This window comes from Xiphophorus maculatus, chromosome 11 (assembly GCF_002775205.1).
Source record: "Xiphophorus maculatus strain JP 163 A chromosome 11, X_maculatus-5.0-male, whole genome shotgun sequence".
Lineage (NCBI taxonomy): Eukaryota > Metazoa > Chordata > Actinopteri > Cyprinodontiformes > Poeciliidae > Xiphophorus > Xiphophorus maculatus.
Genome location: NC_036453.1, coordinates 25,222,814 through 25,235,675, shown reverse-complemented (window position 1 = coordinate 25,235,675; position 12,862 = coordinate 25,222,814). Strand labels below are relative to the sequence as shown.

The window sequence follows — 12,862 nt, the reverse complement described above, 5'->3', positions numbered from 1 at the left end:
AAGGAAGGGAAATGCGTTTAACTTTCTTTTACGGCAGTAAAAATTTAACACTTCAAGAAGTGCCAGAAAACTCGGTGTTCTTGAATGCATCACGGGTCGCGAACACGGAAGTGAGTGAACGTGCCATCACTGAACAGGTTCTGCACAGCCAGCAAAAATAATAATGCTGTTAAACAGGTATTTACTCATCTTCCGTCTTTAACAGACGAAGTCGTGGTAAGTGCTGGTTAATAGACACCTTGCTGTTTCTGACGTTTCCAAAAAAAACCATGAAACTAATAATTTTGTTGACTGTTGTCGCTTGCATGTAGGACGCTGCTTTAGGGAGCAGAGCACTATTTGCGCCTATTTTAAACGTGAAAACTTACGCACTGACTGCTCTTTGCGTATGTTTCTTAGCGAAAAAGCTAAGGTTTGTGTACAGAGAAGTCTAAATCAGCAAATTAAGATATGAACTGATCATCTTAGCAGGCGACACTGTGTGGTTTCATGTACTGCATCAATTTCTATAATATTTCAGGATCCCTTTCTGACTATATCTAAGGTTCTCTGAGGGATGTGTAGTGAAAGATCATGAAAGGATAGTTCCTTGACGGTTTCAATAAAGTCTGGATGTTTTCTGGATACACTGCCCCTTGCGTCCTGTAATATAAACTGCTTGTGTTTAAATGTTTGCAGGTTATGGATCAAAAGGAAGTAAAGGAGGCGTTTGTGAGTAATCTCAACGGGACCAGTTTGGGAGAGGTGATTCTTGGATCGTTTCTCGCTCCAGTTTGTCTGATCCACCGAGCGTTCATCTTAGTCCTCTACTACCAGGCCAAAGGGACTCTACCGCTACCACTTCCACTGATTTCCCATCTACTCCTTGATTTTTCTCTGCTCGTCCTTCCCCTCGTATTATCATGCACAATTCTCAGCGATGTTCTTCTGCAGGTCATCGTGTGCCTAACTTTTATTTTAGCTTGCGTGCTCTGCTACATCTATCGTTCCAGCTTACAATCCTCTGCTCTGCAGCCACAAAAGATTGTCAGCAACTTTCTTCAGTGCAGCGTTCAGTTCCACCAGGTCCCCTTTGTGACTCTCTTCAGAGTATTTGTAAACGTGAAAACAGCCATCAGCATCCTCGCCGTTGACTTCAGCGTCTTTCCGAGGCGATATGCGAAGACAGAGACCTACGGGACAGGAGTTATGGACTTTGGAGTCGGGGCGTTTGTTTTTGCAAATGCACTTGTCAGTCCTGAGGCACGGAGGAGGGAAGTCACGGGATCCAAGATGAGCCATGTTGCAAAGCAGATCCTGTCTGTCTGGCCTCTGCTTGCTCTCGGTGTGGGGCGGCTGGTGAGCATCAAAATGACGGGCTATCACGAGCACGTGACGGAATATGGCATCCACTGGAACTTCTTCTTCACGCTGGCCATCGTCAGAGTTCTAGCTTCTGTTCTCTTGGTTGTTTTACCAGCTGGACTGTCGTGGCTCTTTGCCATTCTGATCAGTGGGTGTTATCAGTTCGCCCTGGAAACATCCGAACTAAAGACCTTCCTGATGCACAATAAAGACAGAGGAAAGGATTTTGTGCACGCTAACAAGGAGGGCATATTCTCCATACCCGGCTATGTTGCCATCTATCTAGCAGGAGTTCAGATAGGACTCTACGTGATGCAACAAAGACATCAAGTCAAAGATTGCCTCAAGATGCTTTTCACCCTCTCCCTAGGAAGTTTGCTGTCGTACGGCGCTTTGTTCGCATGTCAGACACTCGTGGAGCCGGTCTCTCGCCGCTCGGCGAATTTGCCCTTCGTCATCTGGAGCGTCGCTCAGTCGTTGTTTTTCATGTCTTGCCTAGGTCTGGCCGACATGGTCATACTGTTCTCCAAAGGAGCGTCCGCCTGTCGTTTCCTACCGTCGTCCGTGAACTTTCTGGAGAAGAAGACGGATTCTCCGGTTTCCAGAAGCAGAGTTGAAGTGGAGAGACTCTGCCTCATCCAGGCCGTCAGCAGGAATCAGCTTCTGTTTTTTCTGCTCTCCAACGTCATGACCGGAGCGACCAACTCTGTCGTGGACACGTTCAACTGTAGCAGCTCATTTTCAGTGTGTGTTTTACTGTCATACATGCTTGTGAACTGTCTTGTTATATATGTTTTGCACATCTGTGAAATTACAATGAAATTCTGGTAATGTTTGTATGCGCACCATTTTGCTTGGGTTTGTTTTTCATAGTTTATTTGAAGCTCGAGTTACTCGCACTGAAATTCAGAACAATGGCAAACATTGACGATGGAAGAAAGTGTTGTCTGTATGGAGTTAGTTTTGTATTTGTGCTTGTTTATGGTGATATTGTCTTAAATGTTTTGTGTTTGTTTATTTGGGGGACTTGCAAAAATAAAGCCTCGTGAGAAAAATAGCTGCTGTTCTTTTGTGGACGAACCGAAATAAACCTGAAATGTAACAATAACTGAAGTTTGGGATATTTTTATACTTAACCCAGCTTTAAACATCTCCAAAACAGATTTGCATGTCTGGTGTGTTCCTTGGTCTCCGCAAAGCTGTTTATTTACTAATATTTTAACAAATGTCTGTATTTATACTGAACATAAATTTTGTTCAGGTGGAGTCTATTTGCTTATTAGCTGGCTTCGGAAGGCAATGGTAACACTCTATTTAGGGGTATCAAAATATAGAGTGGTTAACACTTATCATGTTTTCTTTCTAAAAATTTTTGGAAACTATCATTTTCCTTCCATTTTTGACATTTTCCACTACTCTGCACCACAAGCCGGAAGAAAAATGCCCTGAAAACTTAAACTGAAGATTTTGGTAGTAATGTGATAAAATGTAGAAAATGTCCGGTGAGAAACTACAAAATATCTTAGGTTAAAATTGTGCTTTTTCATAGATTTATAATTAGCATTTTATTGGCCATTTTTGATATATACAATTAAATACTGCGCTTAGTATATGATATTTTTACTGGCAAAAACAGTAGAGGGCTATGAATCACAACAATGTCAAAATACATCTTGCAATAAAATTCGGCAACAAATTAAATCGAAGTTGTTCTTTGATCAACGGGCCGGTGTTTTTCTGCTCACCTGCGCCCCCTGGAGGCAGCGCGTACCACTTCATTCGTGTTACGTACAAGTGTATGGGAAGAGTGGGGGGGGCAAAGGTGAAATCAGTAATGAAGATTCCGCCACCGCACCAGGCTCACTAACTGTCGCACTTGTTTATTTTCAAGATAAGTTCCAGACGACGGTAAGTAGAAATTGTTAAAAAAGTTCAACTATGCGTATTTGTTCTTTACGAAGACACTATTCTGTTGTCAGTATTGTCGGCATATTTTTAAAGAAACTCACGGTTGTCGCTAAGTAGCTACTCATAGTTCCAACTTTCTATTAGCTTAGATTAGCCCGCTAACGCTAGCCGTGTGGAGCAGCGATGTTAACAAGCAGGTTAGCCAGGTTTGCTACCACCGACAGGGCGAAGTCATGCTGGAATAATACTCCAACCTAGCTTTGATCGCGGAAGGGACACCATTTGATAAACAACAACGCGCCCAAATTCAACCGAACGGCAAATTTGATTTCGGAAGTTGTATTGTGAAGTGCAGTTAGCTAGCAGGCTAACTTGGAAATCAGTAGGTAATTGTTTAAAAGGCAACAGATGCAGGTGAACGTTCCAAACGCGGCTTTGTAAGCTGTACAATGCTAGAAATACATTTTGTAAAGCTAAAAACTTAGAAATTCCCCAGAGCTTTCTTTTGCCAGGTTGTTCGCTAGCTTAGCAGGGCAAATCTGGGTCAAGATAACCATGCTAGCTACTTTAGGAGTGGCTATAACAGTAGTTTGTAACGTTTGGTGATTTTTGTTTATATTTTAATGCATACTCCTGTGACTAAGAACCCCAAAGACAAATTCTTAGTTCCAAGATTATGTCAGCCCCCAATGATCTGCAGCAGGTAGGGTAGCATTAGCCTGGTGGAGCTTGTGCTCAGGGTTTGATGTAGTCATTCTGTCTCATTCCCTGCGCATCATTCTGTCTTTTATACGTGTGTATGACCTGCAGGTGAGCTGATCTACCGCGCAGAGAAGACATGGCACGGCTGGTAGCAGTTTGCAGGGAAGGCGAGGAGGATTACCCGTTTTTGGCGAGACAGATTCCCCTGTATATTAATGACACACTCACGGTAGGTCCTCATAATCACAGAAAACACATAAAATAGCAATTAGGAAGATGGATCCTTATGAGTCACCCTGTAAAGTACATGCAGAAATGGAGCTGAATCAGCATTGTTTCTGCCCAACACAGCTATGAATATTTTTTCCTGACTTTCTGAAATAAATGGGTTTGGTTTCAGTTTTGCGGTTTCTTTTTTATTCTTTTTTTTTTAAAAATTTTTTTACACATGGTCAGGCAGTGCTTGAAAGGATGTTGACGTCGGAAAGCCAAGATCGGATTGTTTTCTTCACAAAGACACAGCCGTACCCTGAGTACGAACAGTCTGAAACTAAACTGCTGATCTGAATACCAAATATTTACTTGTGCCTCTGTCAGTATGAGTGAATCGTGACCGTGGAGTTTCTGATGCGTCATTATCTGTTGTGTTTTAATGGTTGTCAGATGGTGATGGAGTTTCCTGACAGTTTCATGGACGCCGAAGGCACTGACATAGTCATTGCTCATTGGAAGCAATTTTCTGAGGTAATTTCACACACTGTGTCACAGAATTTCTTCTAATCTGGCAGACATGCACACACAAAAATCTAAGCCTAAAGGATGTTATTTGTGTGTATTAAGTAAAGATGCACTCAACTGATGCTAATGTATGTATCTGTCCCGATTATTAAAAATTCTAGATCGGGTATCGGTGACAATGGGCAGCTCTATTAAGTCTAATTCTGTGCTTTGAGTGATGTTTTATTTTTACATTATAATTATAATTTCTAATTGCACCTTCTGAGCCACTTGAAAGAAAGTTTGTTTCAGTTTATTTTTTACGTTTGATCAAGGTAGTCAGCTTTTTATTTTTGTCAGTTTCTTTATTATTTATTGTACATTGGCTGTTTTCCTGCTAATTGCGCTGACTGAACAAATTAAAGTTGTGTTGTTTTTTCCGTGTTTGACCAAGTTTGTGAAACTATTGTTGTATGTAAGACTACATACAACACTTGCATACAATTATCAATTTGCAATTCAGTACATTTATGTCTATGTTTAGAAAAAAGAAAAGTTATAAGTTAATTCAGCGACGGGTTTTTTGTATTGAATTGGCCGATAGTAGACCTTAGATATCGGTATCGGAAGTGAGGAAAAATGGATCTTTGCGTCCCTAGGATTTAGTGTGGGGGACAAATAGATCATGGTATCATTTTATTTTTTCCATAGTATTATTCCAAGCTGAAGCAGCAGGACCTGAATATCGCCTTTATGGTGTCGTCCAGCGAGGTGTACAGCGCGCTATCCCAGCTGGTGCCGTGCGTGGGCTGTAGACGAAGTGTGGAGCGCCTCTTTTCTCACTCAGTGGAGACGGGGAACCCAGCGCTGGAGCCCCTCACAGTGAAACCCAAAGGCATGCTCACTGTCACCAAGGCTTGTTTGGCAGACATGAAGAAGCTTTATACCCTGTTCTACATCCATGGGTGAGAGGAAAAATCTTTTCTCTTTATTTTTACATTGATTGTAGTACAGCAGAAAACACAATGTTCACTGTTCTCCCCTTTATTTTTATTGTGATGACATTGATTATTTTTTAATAACTGTTAGAAAACATGTATATTTAGACTTAAAAAGCATAGGTCTGATATTACAGGGCCTTGCTTAAGTGTTTGTTTTTTGTTTTTTTAAGAACTATAGAATTGCCTTTTGCTGCAGATACAAGTGTTTAGGAACAGTGTCTATAAAACTTATTTCACCCCCTTGGATGTTTTACCCTTTTATTACCTCTATAAGTCAATCCTGAGCAGCAATATTTGGCTTTTTTGGCAAAAAAATTTTTTTTTTGTAAAAATCCTTGAATGCCATAGTGAAAGCTAATTTCTACAAAATAACAAATAAAAATGTTTAGCATAACATAAGTCATTGCATAAATATTCGCCCCATTCAAGTCCGTATTTAGCAAATGCACCTGTGGCTGCATGGAGTCTATGTGGGTAAGTCTTTATCAGGCTTCACATCTGGACGCTGCAGTTGTCCATTCTTTGTTGCAAAACTGTTCAAAGTTTGTCAGGTTACCTGGGGATCAGCTGGGAACAGCTCTTTTCAGGTCCTACCACAAATTCTCTATCAGACAGAGGTCTGGGCTTTGACTAGGCCACTCCAGAACTTTGTTGTCGTCAAACAATTTCTGTGTAGCTTGAGCTGGATGCTGAACATGTTTCTCAGTGCGGATGGTGTTTTTGTTGTGATGTGCAGAGTTTGGTATATCCCAAACATGGCGTCTTTCTTGATGGCCAAAAAGCTCCATCTTGGTCTCATCAAACCAATTAACTTTCTTTGACTTGACCATGGAGTCTCCTTGAGACGGTGGATTGCCACTCTTTCATTAAGCTTTGATTGGTGAATGCATTGAGCTAGTTTTCAAGGAAAGTGTAAGACGACAAGATGTCGGAAAGCTGGTAAAAACGCATTCCAACGGAGATGCGTTTGTCATTGCAACATGAGGTGATTCTAGGAAGTACTGAGTACAAATGCTTACCACATATTTAAATAAAGAGAACCATGTTTTTTCACTTCAGGTTCACAATTATGTACCAGTTTGTTTCTGCTTTGCATAGAAAGTCAATGAAGTCATAAATATATTGAAAGAATGTAGAAAAAGTTCAATTATTACTATAACGGTTGTATTTTCTCTTTTTTTTTCTTTTGCAGGCCAAAGTTAAATGACATGATTGACGCCATTCCAAAGAGTAAAAAGAATAAGCGCTGCCAGTTGCACTCCTTAGACACTCACAAACCTAAACCCCTGGGGTAAGTAATCTTCTTATTGTCACGTTTTTAGTTTTAGAAGTTTTACTCACTTCTGTTTTTATGAAGAATGCGGTAATTATGTCTAGCAATTTACAAAAATGTTGTTTTTCTTATTATTTTAAATAGGTAATTCAGTCGAAAACAAACAGCTAAGATATTTGGTTTGGATACTGAGGGTGTACTTTACTTTGTAGCTGTCAGAGCTGTGCATTACATGTTATAACACTGCTATAAATGCTGCAGGGGAAGTTGGATGGACGTGTGGGAGCTGATGTCTCAAGAATGCAGGGACGAGGTGGTCCTCATCGACAGTGCCTGTCTACTTGAGACGCTGGAGACGTACTTGCGGAAACACAGGTACTCCGTCGTTACCAGACCATTTACTCACCAAATACTTAATCGTCCGCCATAAAACGGTGGTTTTGTGATTGAAGAGAAACCAACTGGCCTTCGACTTCCAACAGGTTTTGCACAGACTGTAAGAATAAAGTGATCAGAGCATACAACATCCTGGTTGGAGAGGTGGACTCCAGTGAGGAGAAGGGATACTGCGCCGCTCTGTATGAGGGTCTCTGTTGTTGCCCCCATGAGCGGCACATCCACGTGTGCTGCGAAACGGACTTCATCGCTCACTTACTCGGCAGGGCAGAGCCTGAGTTCTCAGGAGGCTACGAGTAAGTTGGAGTTCTGCTCGCGTTTGTCGTTTGGTGAATGCAGTATGATTGGCGGATGCAAGTTATCGATTTATGAGTCAATCTAAAGTTGGATGATCTTATTGATTGACAAATGATTAATTTGTCGATCAAATTAATCATTAATCATTAGGTGACCTTTTTTTTTTTTAAAACCTTGAGTTTCTCTTGTATCAAGAGCTCCAACCTTCTTTCCTTTATGTAGACGGCAACATTTCTCATAATAATCTAAATTAAAATCATTTAAAAATCATACAATTTTATCATTATTTTGTGCCAGCTGTATTAAATACTGGCTGAAAAAACTGAAAATTGTGGTTCTCACACGTTATCAACCTTAAATATATAAAATATAACAAAACAGGTAGCTCTTAGGTTGCTAGATAGAAAAATAAAAGATGAAAAGTATAAAATGTGTGAAACACTTAATTTTCTATGAACGCAGAGATGTTCCCACAGAAGCACCATCTGTAGTTGTTCTTCAAAGAATGCTTTGAAGTGCGTTAACTCACGGCAGCCTTAAAAATCAACTTTTCTTTTTGCCATCATGTTACAATTTTTCTGCATTTTTCTCTCCGCTTCTGTCTTCAAATCCTTGCCTTCATAGCACATCAATAACTTTTGGTTGAGATTTTGTTTGGACCGCTTCTCCTTTCTCGTTCCGATATGGCTCCGCCATCTTTGATTTTCTTCTTCTTCTTCTTTTGTTTTTTATTGGATTTTTTATGCAACCAACTTATCTTTGGTTTTGTATCAACTGGCTCCACTTAAGGATGACCAGCGACGCCCTCTCCTGGGTGGCGGCCAAACTACAACACTAAAAGAAGGTCTAAGTGTTAATCAATTGGAACTAATTTTAGACTAATGCAGCATTAATTGGAAATTGATGGATTATTTGTTTACACCCCTAATTATGAGTAAGTAAAAGGTGTGATATACTTTAATCCTGTCAGGACTAAAGTATTCAGGAGTTTCAGGAAATTAGCTGATATATATTGTTTTGGCTTGTGCTGTTTTCCCCCCCCAAGGCGCAGAGAGAGACACGCGAAAACGATTGATATTGCACAAGAGGAAGTTCTGACCTGTCTGGGCATTCATCTCTACGAGCGGCTGCACAGACTCTGGCAGAAACTACGAGCTGAGGAACAGACGTGGCAGATATTGTTCCATCTGGGTATCGATGCACTACGGAAAAGCTTTGAGGTATTCCTCGCTCACTTCTGCGGACGCCGCAGAGTTTTGCCGCTCTGCGTTTAACCGAGTGTTTTTCTGACCTCCAGATGGCAGTGGAGAAGATGCAGGGCATCAGTCGGCTCGAGCAGTTTGTGGAGGAACTGTCAGAGGAGGAGAGAGCCAAAGAACTGAAACTGGAGAAGAAGAGACAGAAACGGAAAAACCGACGCAAAAACAAGTGTGGTTTTGATATGTCTGAACAGGAGGCAGAGAACAAGGAGAAAATCCTGGATGAGGTGAAAATTCTGAGTTCACACAGCGCTGATGGGCTTTAATATAAACCGACAGTTCTGCATTTCAATGTTTTTGTTTTGGTGTCACAGGGTTCCTTTGACTCAGTTGAGGGCAGCTGTAAGGCCTGTGGTAGCCACGATGAGGAAGAGGAAGAGGCTGGGTGTGAAGAGACAGTGACCACCAGCAGAAACGCCTCCTGTAACTGCTCAGATAACACCAAGCGAGGTATAATCATTCGGGACACAACATTGTCCTCAGATTTGTCCCACAACAGTAATGGCAGCGACTGCGGCTACTCGTCAAGTATGGAGGGCAGCGAGATGGGATCACGAGAAGGCTCCGACGTCGCCTGCTCTGAGGGCATGTGCAACCACGAAGCAGGTCCAGGTTAAACACACACAGATATTCATCACAGATATTTTACCCTGTATGCGAAATGTTGTCCCTCTGATCTCACAGTCTGCTCTTACTTATCCTCTGAAGGGGATTACCCAAACGTCCACCACTGTGTCGAAGACAAAGAGGAGGACGGGACAGACAGCTGTGTGGACTGCTGGCCGCACTCTGAGGAAAACAGTCAGTGCAAGAGTAAAAAGAAGAAGAAAAAGGGCAAGAGCTGCAATGATCAGGTGAGGCGACAAACTGAGGACATGCCATTTTGTTGAATGCAGAGTATTCAGCCACATGTTCAAGGTAAAACTCTAATGTTCCCTCAGGAGCCAAAAACCGAAGGTTGTACGTCGGACGGGAACGCCACAGGCCACAATCTGACATCAGCAAACACTTGTCGAACCAAAGACATTTTTTCCTCCTTATGTGGTGACAAGCTCGCTAACATTTCTCTACGGTCGCCATGGGCAGTCCATCAAAGCAACCTCAGCCTTCACATGAGGCCTACAAAGGCAAATTTAAGTTTGGTGGAACTCCTGGTAAGATTATTATTATTTTGCCCTGTTATGATCATCATCAGTAGAAAAGTAGTAGTTAACTTTATACTTAACATCAGAAGAACTAGTTATGAATCTACTATTCAGATTGCACAACAGGATTATTAGGGCCATATAAATAAAAAAAATACAATTACAAGAATAAAGACATATTATATGAAAGAAGTCGTAATATTCGGACTTTATTTTTTTGGCGTGGTTCTAATACTCCATAAGATTTATATCATACATTACCATCTTTTCGTTCTTTTTTTTTCCTCGATCAGGACGATTCCGAGGTAACTTCCGATGAAGAGAGCGGTCTGACGGAGGACGAAATCCAGGCATTTCTGGAACAGAACCAGTCCTTCTACAGCAACCGCCACCAGTACCGACAGCTCCTCAAGGAGAAATTCACCAACTACTGCCGTGCCACTGAGCGGAGCAAGCGAGTCTGTGGAAAGTGGTTCGCCACAACCAGCGTCAAGTAACATCATAATCCCTTGGAAAATTTAAAAGCACTCGTGACCACTGCTGCAAGGTTGTTATAAAAAGATACATTTCAGATGTATCCTTCTGTGTCTTGTTGGGTCATTTCTTTAAAATCAACGTGAGTTATTAATTTTCTTTCTCCTTGACATCTTTGATTCTTTTGCACTTGTACACTGATGCAGTTGTTCATCTCTATTTGCCACATTCATACATGTTTGTTGTTCTCTTTGATCAAACCTAGCTATTTATTGTTGGTCATGTGTAGGGTTTCAGGGTTAGAGCACAGTGGAATAAGAAATCAAGTTTTGCAAGCTGTGATATTAGGGAAGAATTTTAGTCGTCTTGTTTTTATTTTTGTTTCCATTTTTTTCTCTCTCTCTCTCTTCTTTATGGTGACACTTCAGTGTAGCGCTTACAGGTTGCACCATGAAATGTGTACAGAAGTATAAATATAAAAATTTTACAGAGAATAAACATCCATTTGTAATAAATTTGGGGTGTGTTAAGAGCGCAATGTTAAGGAAAATTTACTAAATAAAGAGTATTTATTAATATGGATTATAAATGTGTTTTTTTCCCCCTCCCCTCTAAATATGAATTTTTCTTCACAATATACAAAACTTATATGCAGTTTTGCAAACCAATTTTTATCACCAAAAACATGATTTTCTATTTTTTTTTAAGTACAGTTGTGTCCAAAATTCTACCAAATTTCTCTACAAACCCATTTATTGTATAAACTCCAACTGGAAAGACAACAATCAGCTTCTACGACTCTCTGAAAAACCTTGAATAATGAGCTACAGCAACATTTAGCTTCCCTTTGGTATCAATAAAGTATTTTTAAAATGAACTGAAACATAAAATACTTGGGGAAAATTTCGTTTTCCTGTAAATGACTGAATTAAAGCTTTTTTTAAATAAATGATGTTTGAGGGCTGCTTCAAATCTGTGTGGCGTGGAGTCGACCATTTTCTGGCACCTGTAAGCAGGTGTTCCAGCCCAGGACGATTGGGTTACTTTCCAGTTACTCTGCTTTTCTCTTTTTTGCCTCAGACACAGCAGGTTTCACATCAGCTGACTGTTTCCTATTGGTCTAATCTAAGACGTGAGCTTTGTGAAACTTGTTTTAACTGTACACTATATCCTGTTGGTTAGTACTCCTTTTGGAGTTGTTCATTTCAAGTACAGAAAAGTCAAAGTTCCTATTTTATTTTATCGATCAGTCTTCAAATTTTACACAGTGGCTTAGTTGGGATGTCCCATATTGCAGAAATCTGAAGCTCCAGTACTTGAAGGCTCTTGTCTTCCAACCTTTGGGTGTGAGTCTGCTTCAACAAACCTGAATGAAGTACTTTGGTCATTAGCAGGACTCTGTAGAACTTGATTTCAATCAGGAAAGGCAATTCAATAACTTGCTTTTAAAGGGGCGGTATTGTGTATTTTCCAGGCACACAGTGCCAACTTCAGTTGTTATAAAAAGACTGTATAGATCTAATATGACTTAAAATAAATAACTTCTTCAAATTGGTCCTCTGTCTCTTTAAAAACACCTGCTTTTTCTGAAACTCAGGAAGTCATCATGAAATCACTCGCCTATTAACCTTTTAGCAACATTTTTACCAGCGTTAGAGAAGTAGCTCATATAATGAGCTCAGTAGATGTGCAATTCCAACCGGTGTTTGCTAATTGCTGCCGCTAGTCTGAAGGAACTGAATGAGGGAGGAGCTGCGCCTCGAAGGCGGAGCTAGGTCCAACCAGGTGTTTTGCACAGTTGAATGGTTGCCATGGGAGATTAAAGCATTTCTCAAACTGTGAAAGAATCAAAGCAACATTCCAGATATGTTTTTTGATGATGGAATAACATGATGTAAATCTCAAAATGTCGATTTTACATAATACTGCCCCTTTAGGTGTGTTCAGACAAGGATGCATTGAGAGGTTGCAGAACACCAAACCTTGAGGACAGAAGTTTGAAACTTGTGCCTAACAGAATGCTCCGAAAAAAATCTATGCTCACATGAATCCCCTTCAGGACTTTATTCATACATTTTAGCCTTTTACTAATTCTGTCAAAACAGCTGTATGGATTAAAGTTAAAAACATATTGGCAGCATTGTGGATCTCCACTTTATAAATGCATTAAGAGAGGGATAAACAGAATTAGTGATCTGACGTAAATCCAGTTTCAGATTAAAATGACAGAAAAAATTTAATACATTTATAAATATCAGTGCCAAACGTCCCTCTGTTGGAGAGCTCCACGCCTACAGGGAACAACTTGGTAAATAAAGTAACTTATTAATATCTCAGCAAGCTGCA

General features: G+C 40.5%; 2 protein-coding genes across 4 annotated transcripts; both read left to right on the top strand.

Annotated features, from left to right (window-relative positions):
- The first annotated feature begins 95 nt into the window (after positions 1-95).
- pigw (phosphatidylinositol glycan anchor biosynthesis class W) lies at positions 96-2,452 on the top strand. Of its 2 annotated transcripts, none has more exons than XM_023341802.1 (2): positions 96-177; positions 679-2,452. In XM_023341802.1, exon 2 carries the CDS (start codon positions 682-684, stop codon positions 2,173-2,175), a length of 1,494 nt encoding a protein of 497 aa, XP_023197570.1. In that variant the 5' UTR covers positions 96-177; positions 679-681; the 3' UTR covers positions 2,176-2,452. The 2 variants fall into 2 exon arrangements, with proteins under 2 accessions (XP_023197570.1, XP_005800836.1); XM_005800779.3 differs by having other exon boundaries at positions 106-216.
- A 709-nt stretch (positions 2,453-3,161) lies between these two features.
- ggnbp2 (gametogenetin binding protein 2) lies at positions 3,162-11,098 on the top strand. Of its 2 annotated transcripts, none has more exons than XM_005800778.3 (13): positions 3,162-3,252; positions 4,063-4,183; positions 4,618-4,698; positions 5,383-5,636; positions 6,865-6,963; positions 7,207-7,320; positions 7,428-7,637; positions 8,684-8,858; positions 8,936-9,124; positions 9,212-9,503; positions 9,606-9,751; positions 9,839-10,051; positions 10,336-11,098. In XM_005800778.3, the coding sequence occupies exons 2-13, from the start codon at positions 4,091-4,093 to the stop codon at positions 10,537-10,539; spliced, it is 2,070 nt and encodes a 689-aa protein (XP_005800835.1). In that variant the 5' UTR covers positions 3,162-3,252; positions 4,063-4,090; the 3' UTR covers positions 10,540-11,098. The 2 variants fall into 2 exon arrangements, with proteins under 2 accessions (XP_005800835.1, XP_023198622.1); XM_023342854.1 differs by having other exon boundaries at positions 9,212-9,509.
- The last annotated feature ends 1,764 nt before the right edge of the window (positions 11,099-12,862 follow it).

Coding starts and splice junctions, on each gene's coding strand:
- pigw (XM_023341802.1), top strand. CDS start 682: ATGGATCAAAAGGAAGTAAAGGAGGCGTTTGTGAGTAATCTCAACGGG.
- ggnbp2 (XM_023342854.1), top strand. CDS start 4,091: ATGGCACGGCTGGTAGCAGTTTGCAGGGAAGGCGAGGAGGATTACCCG. Junction 4,184..4,617: donor ATATTAATGACACACTCACG/GTAGGTCCTCAT, acceptor AATGGTTGTCAG/ATGGTGATGGAGTTTCCTGA. Junction 9,125..9,211: donor AGGAGAAAATCCTGGATGAG/GTGAAAATTCTG, acceptor TTGGTGTCACAG/GGTTCCTTTGACTCAGTTGA.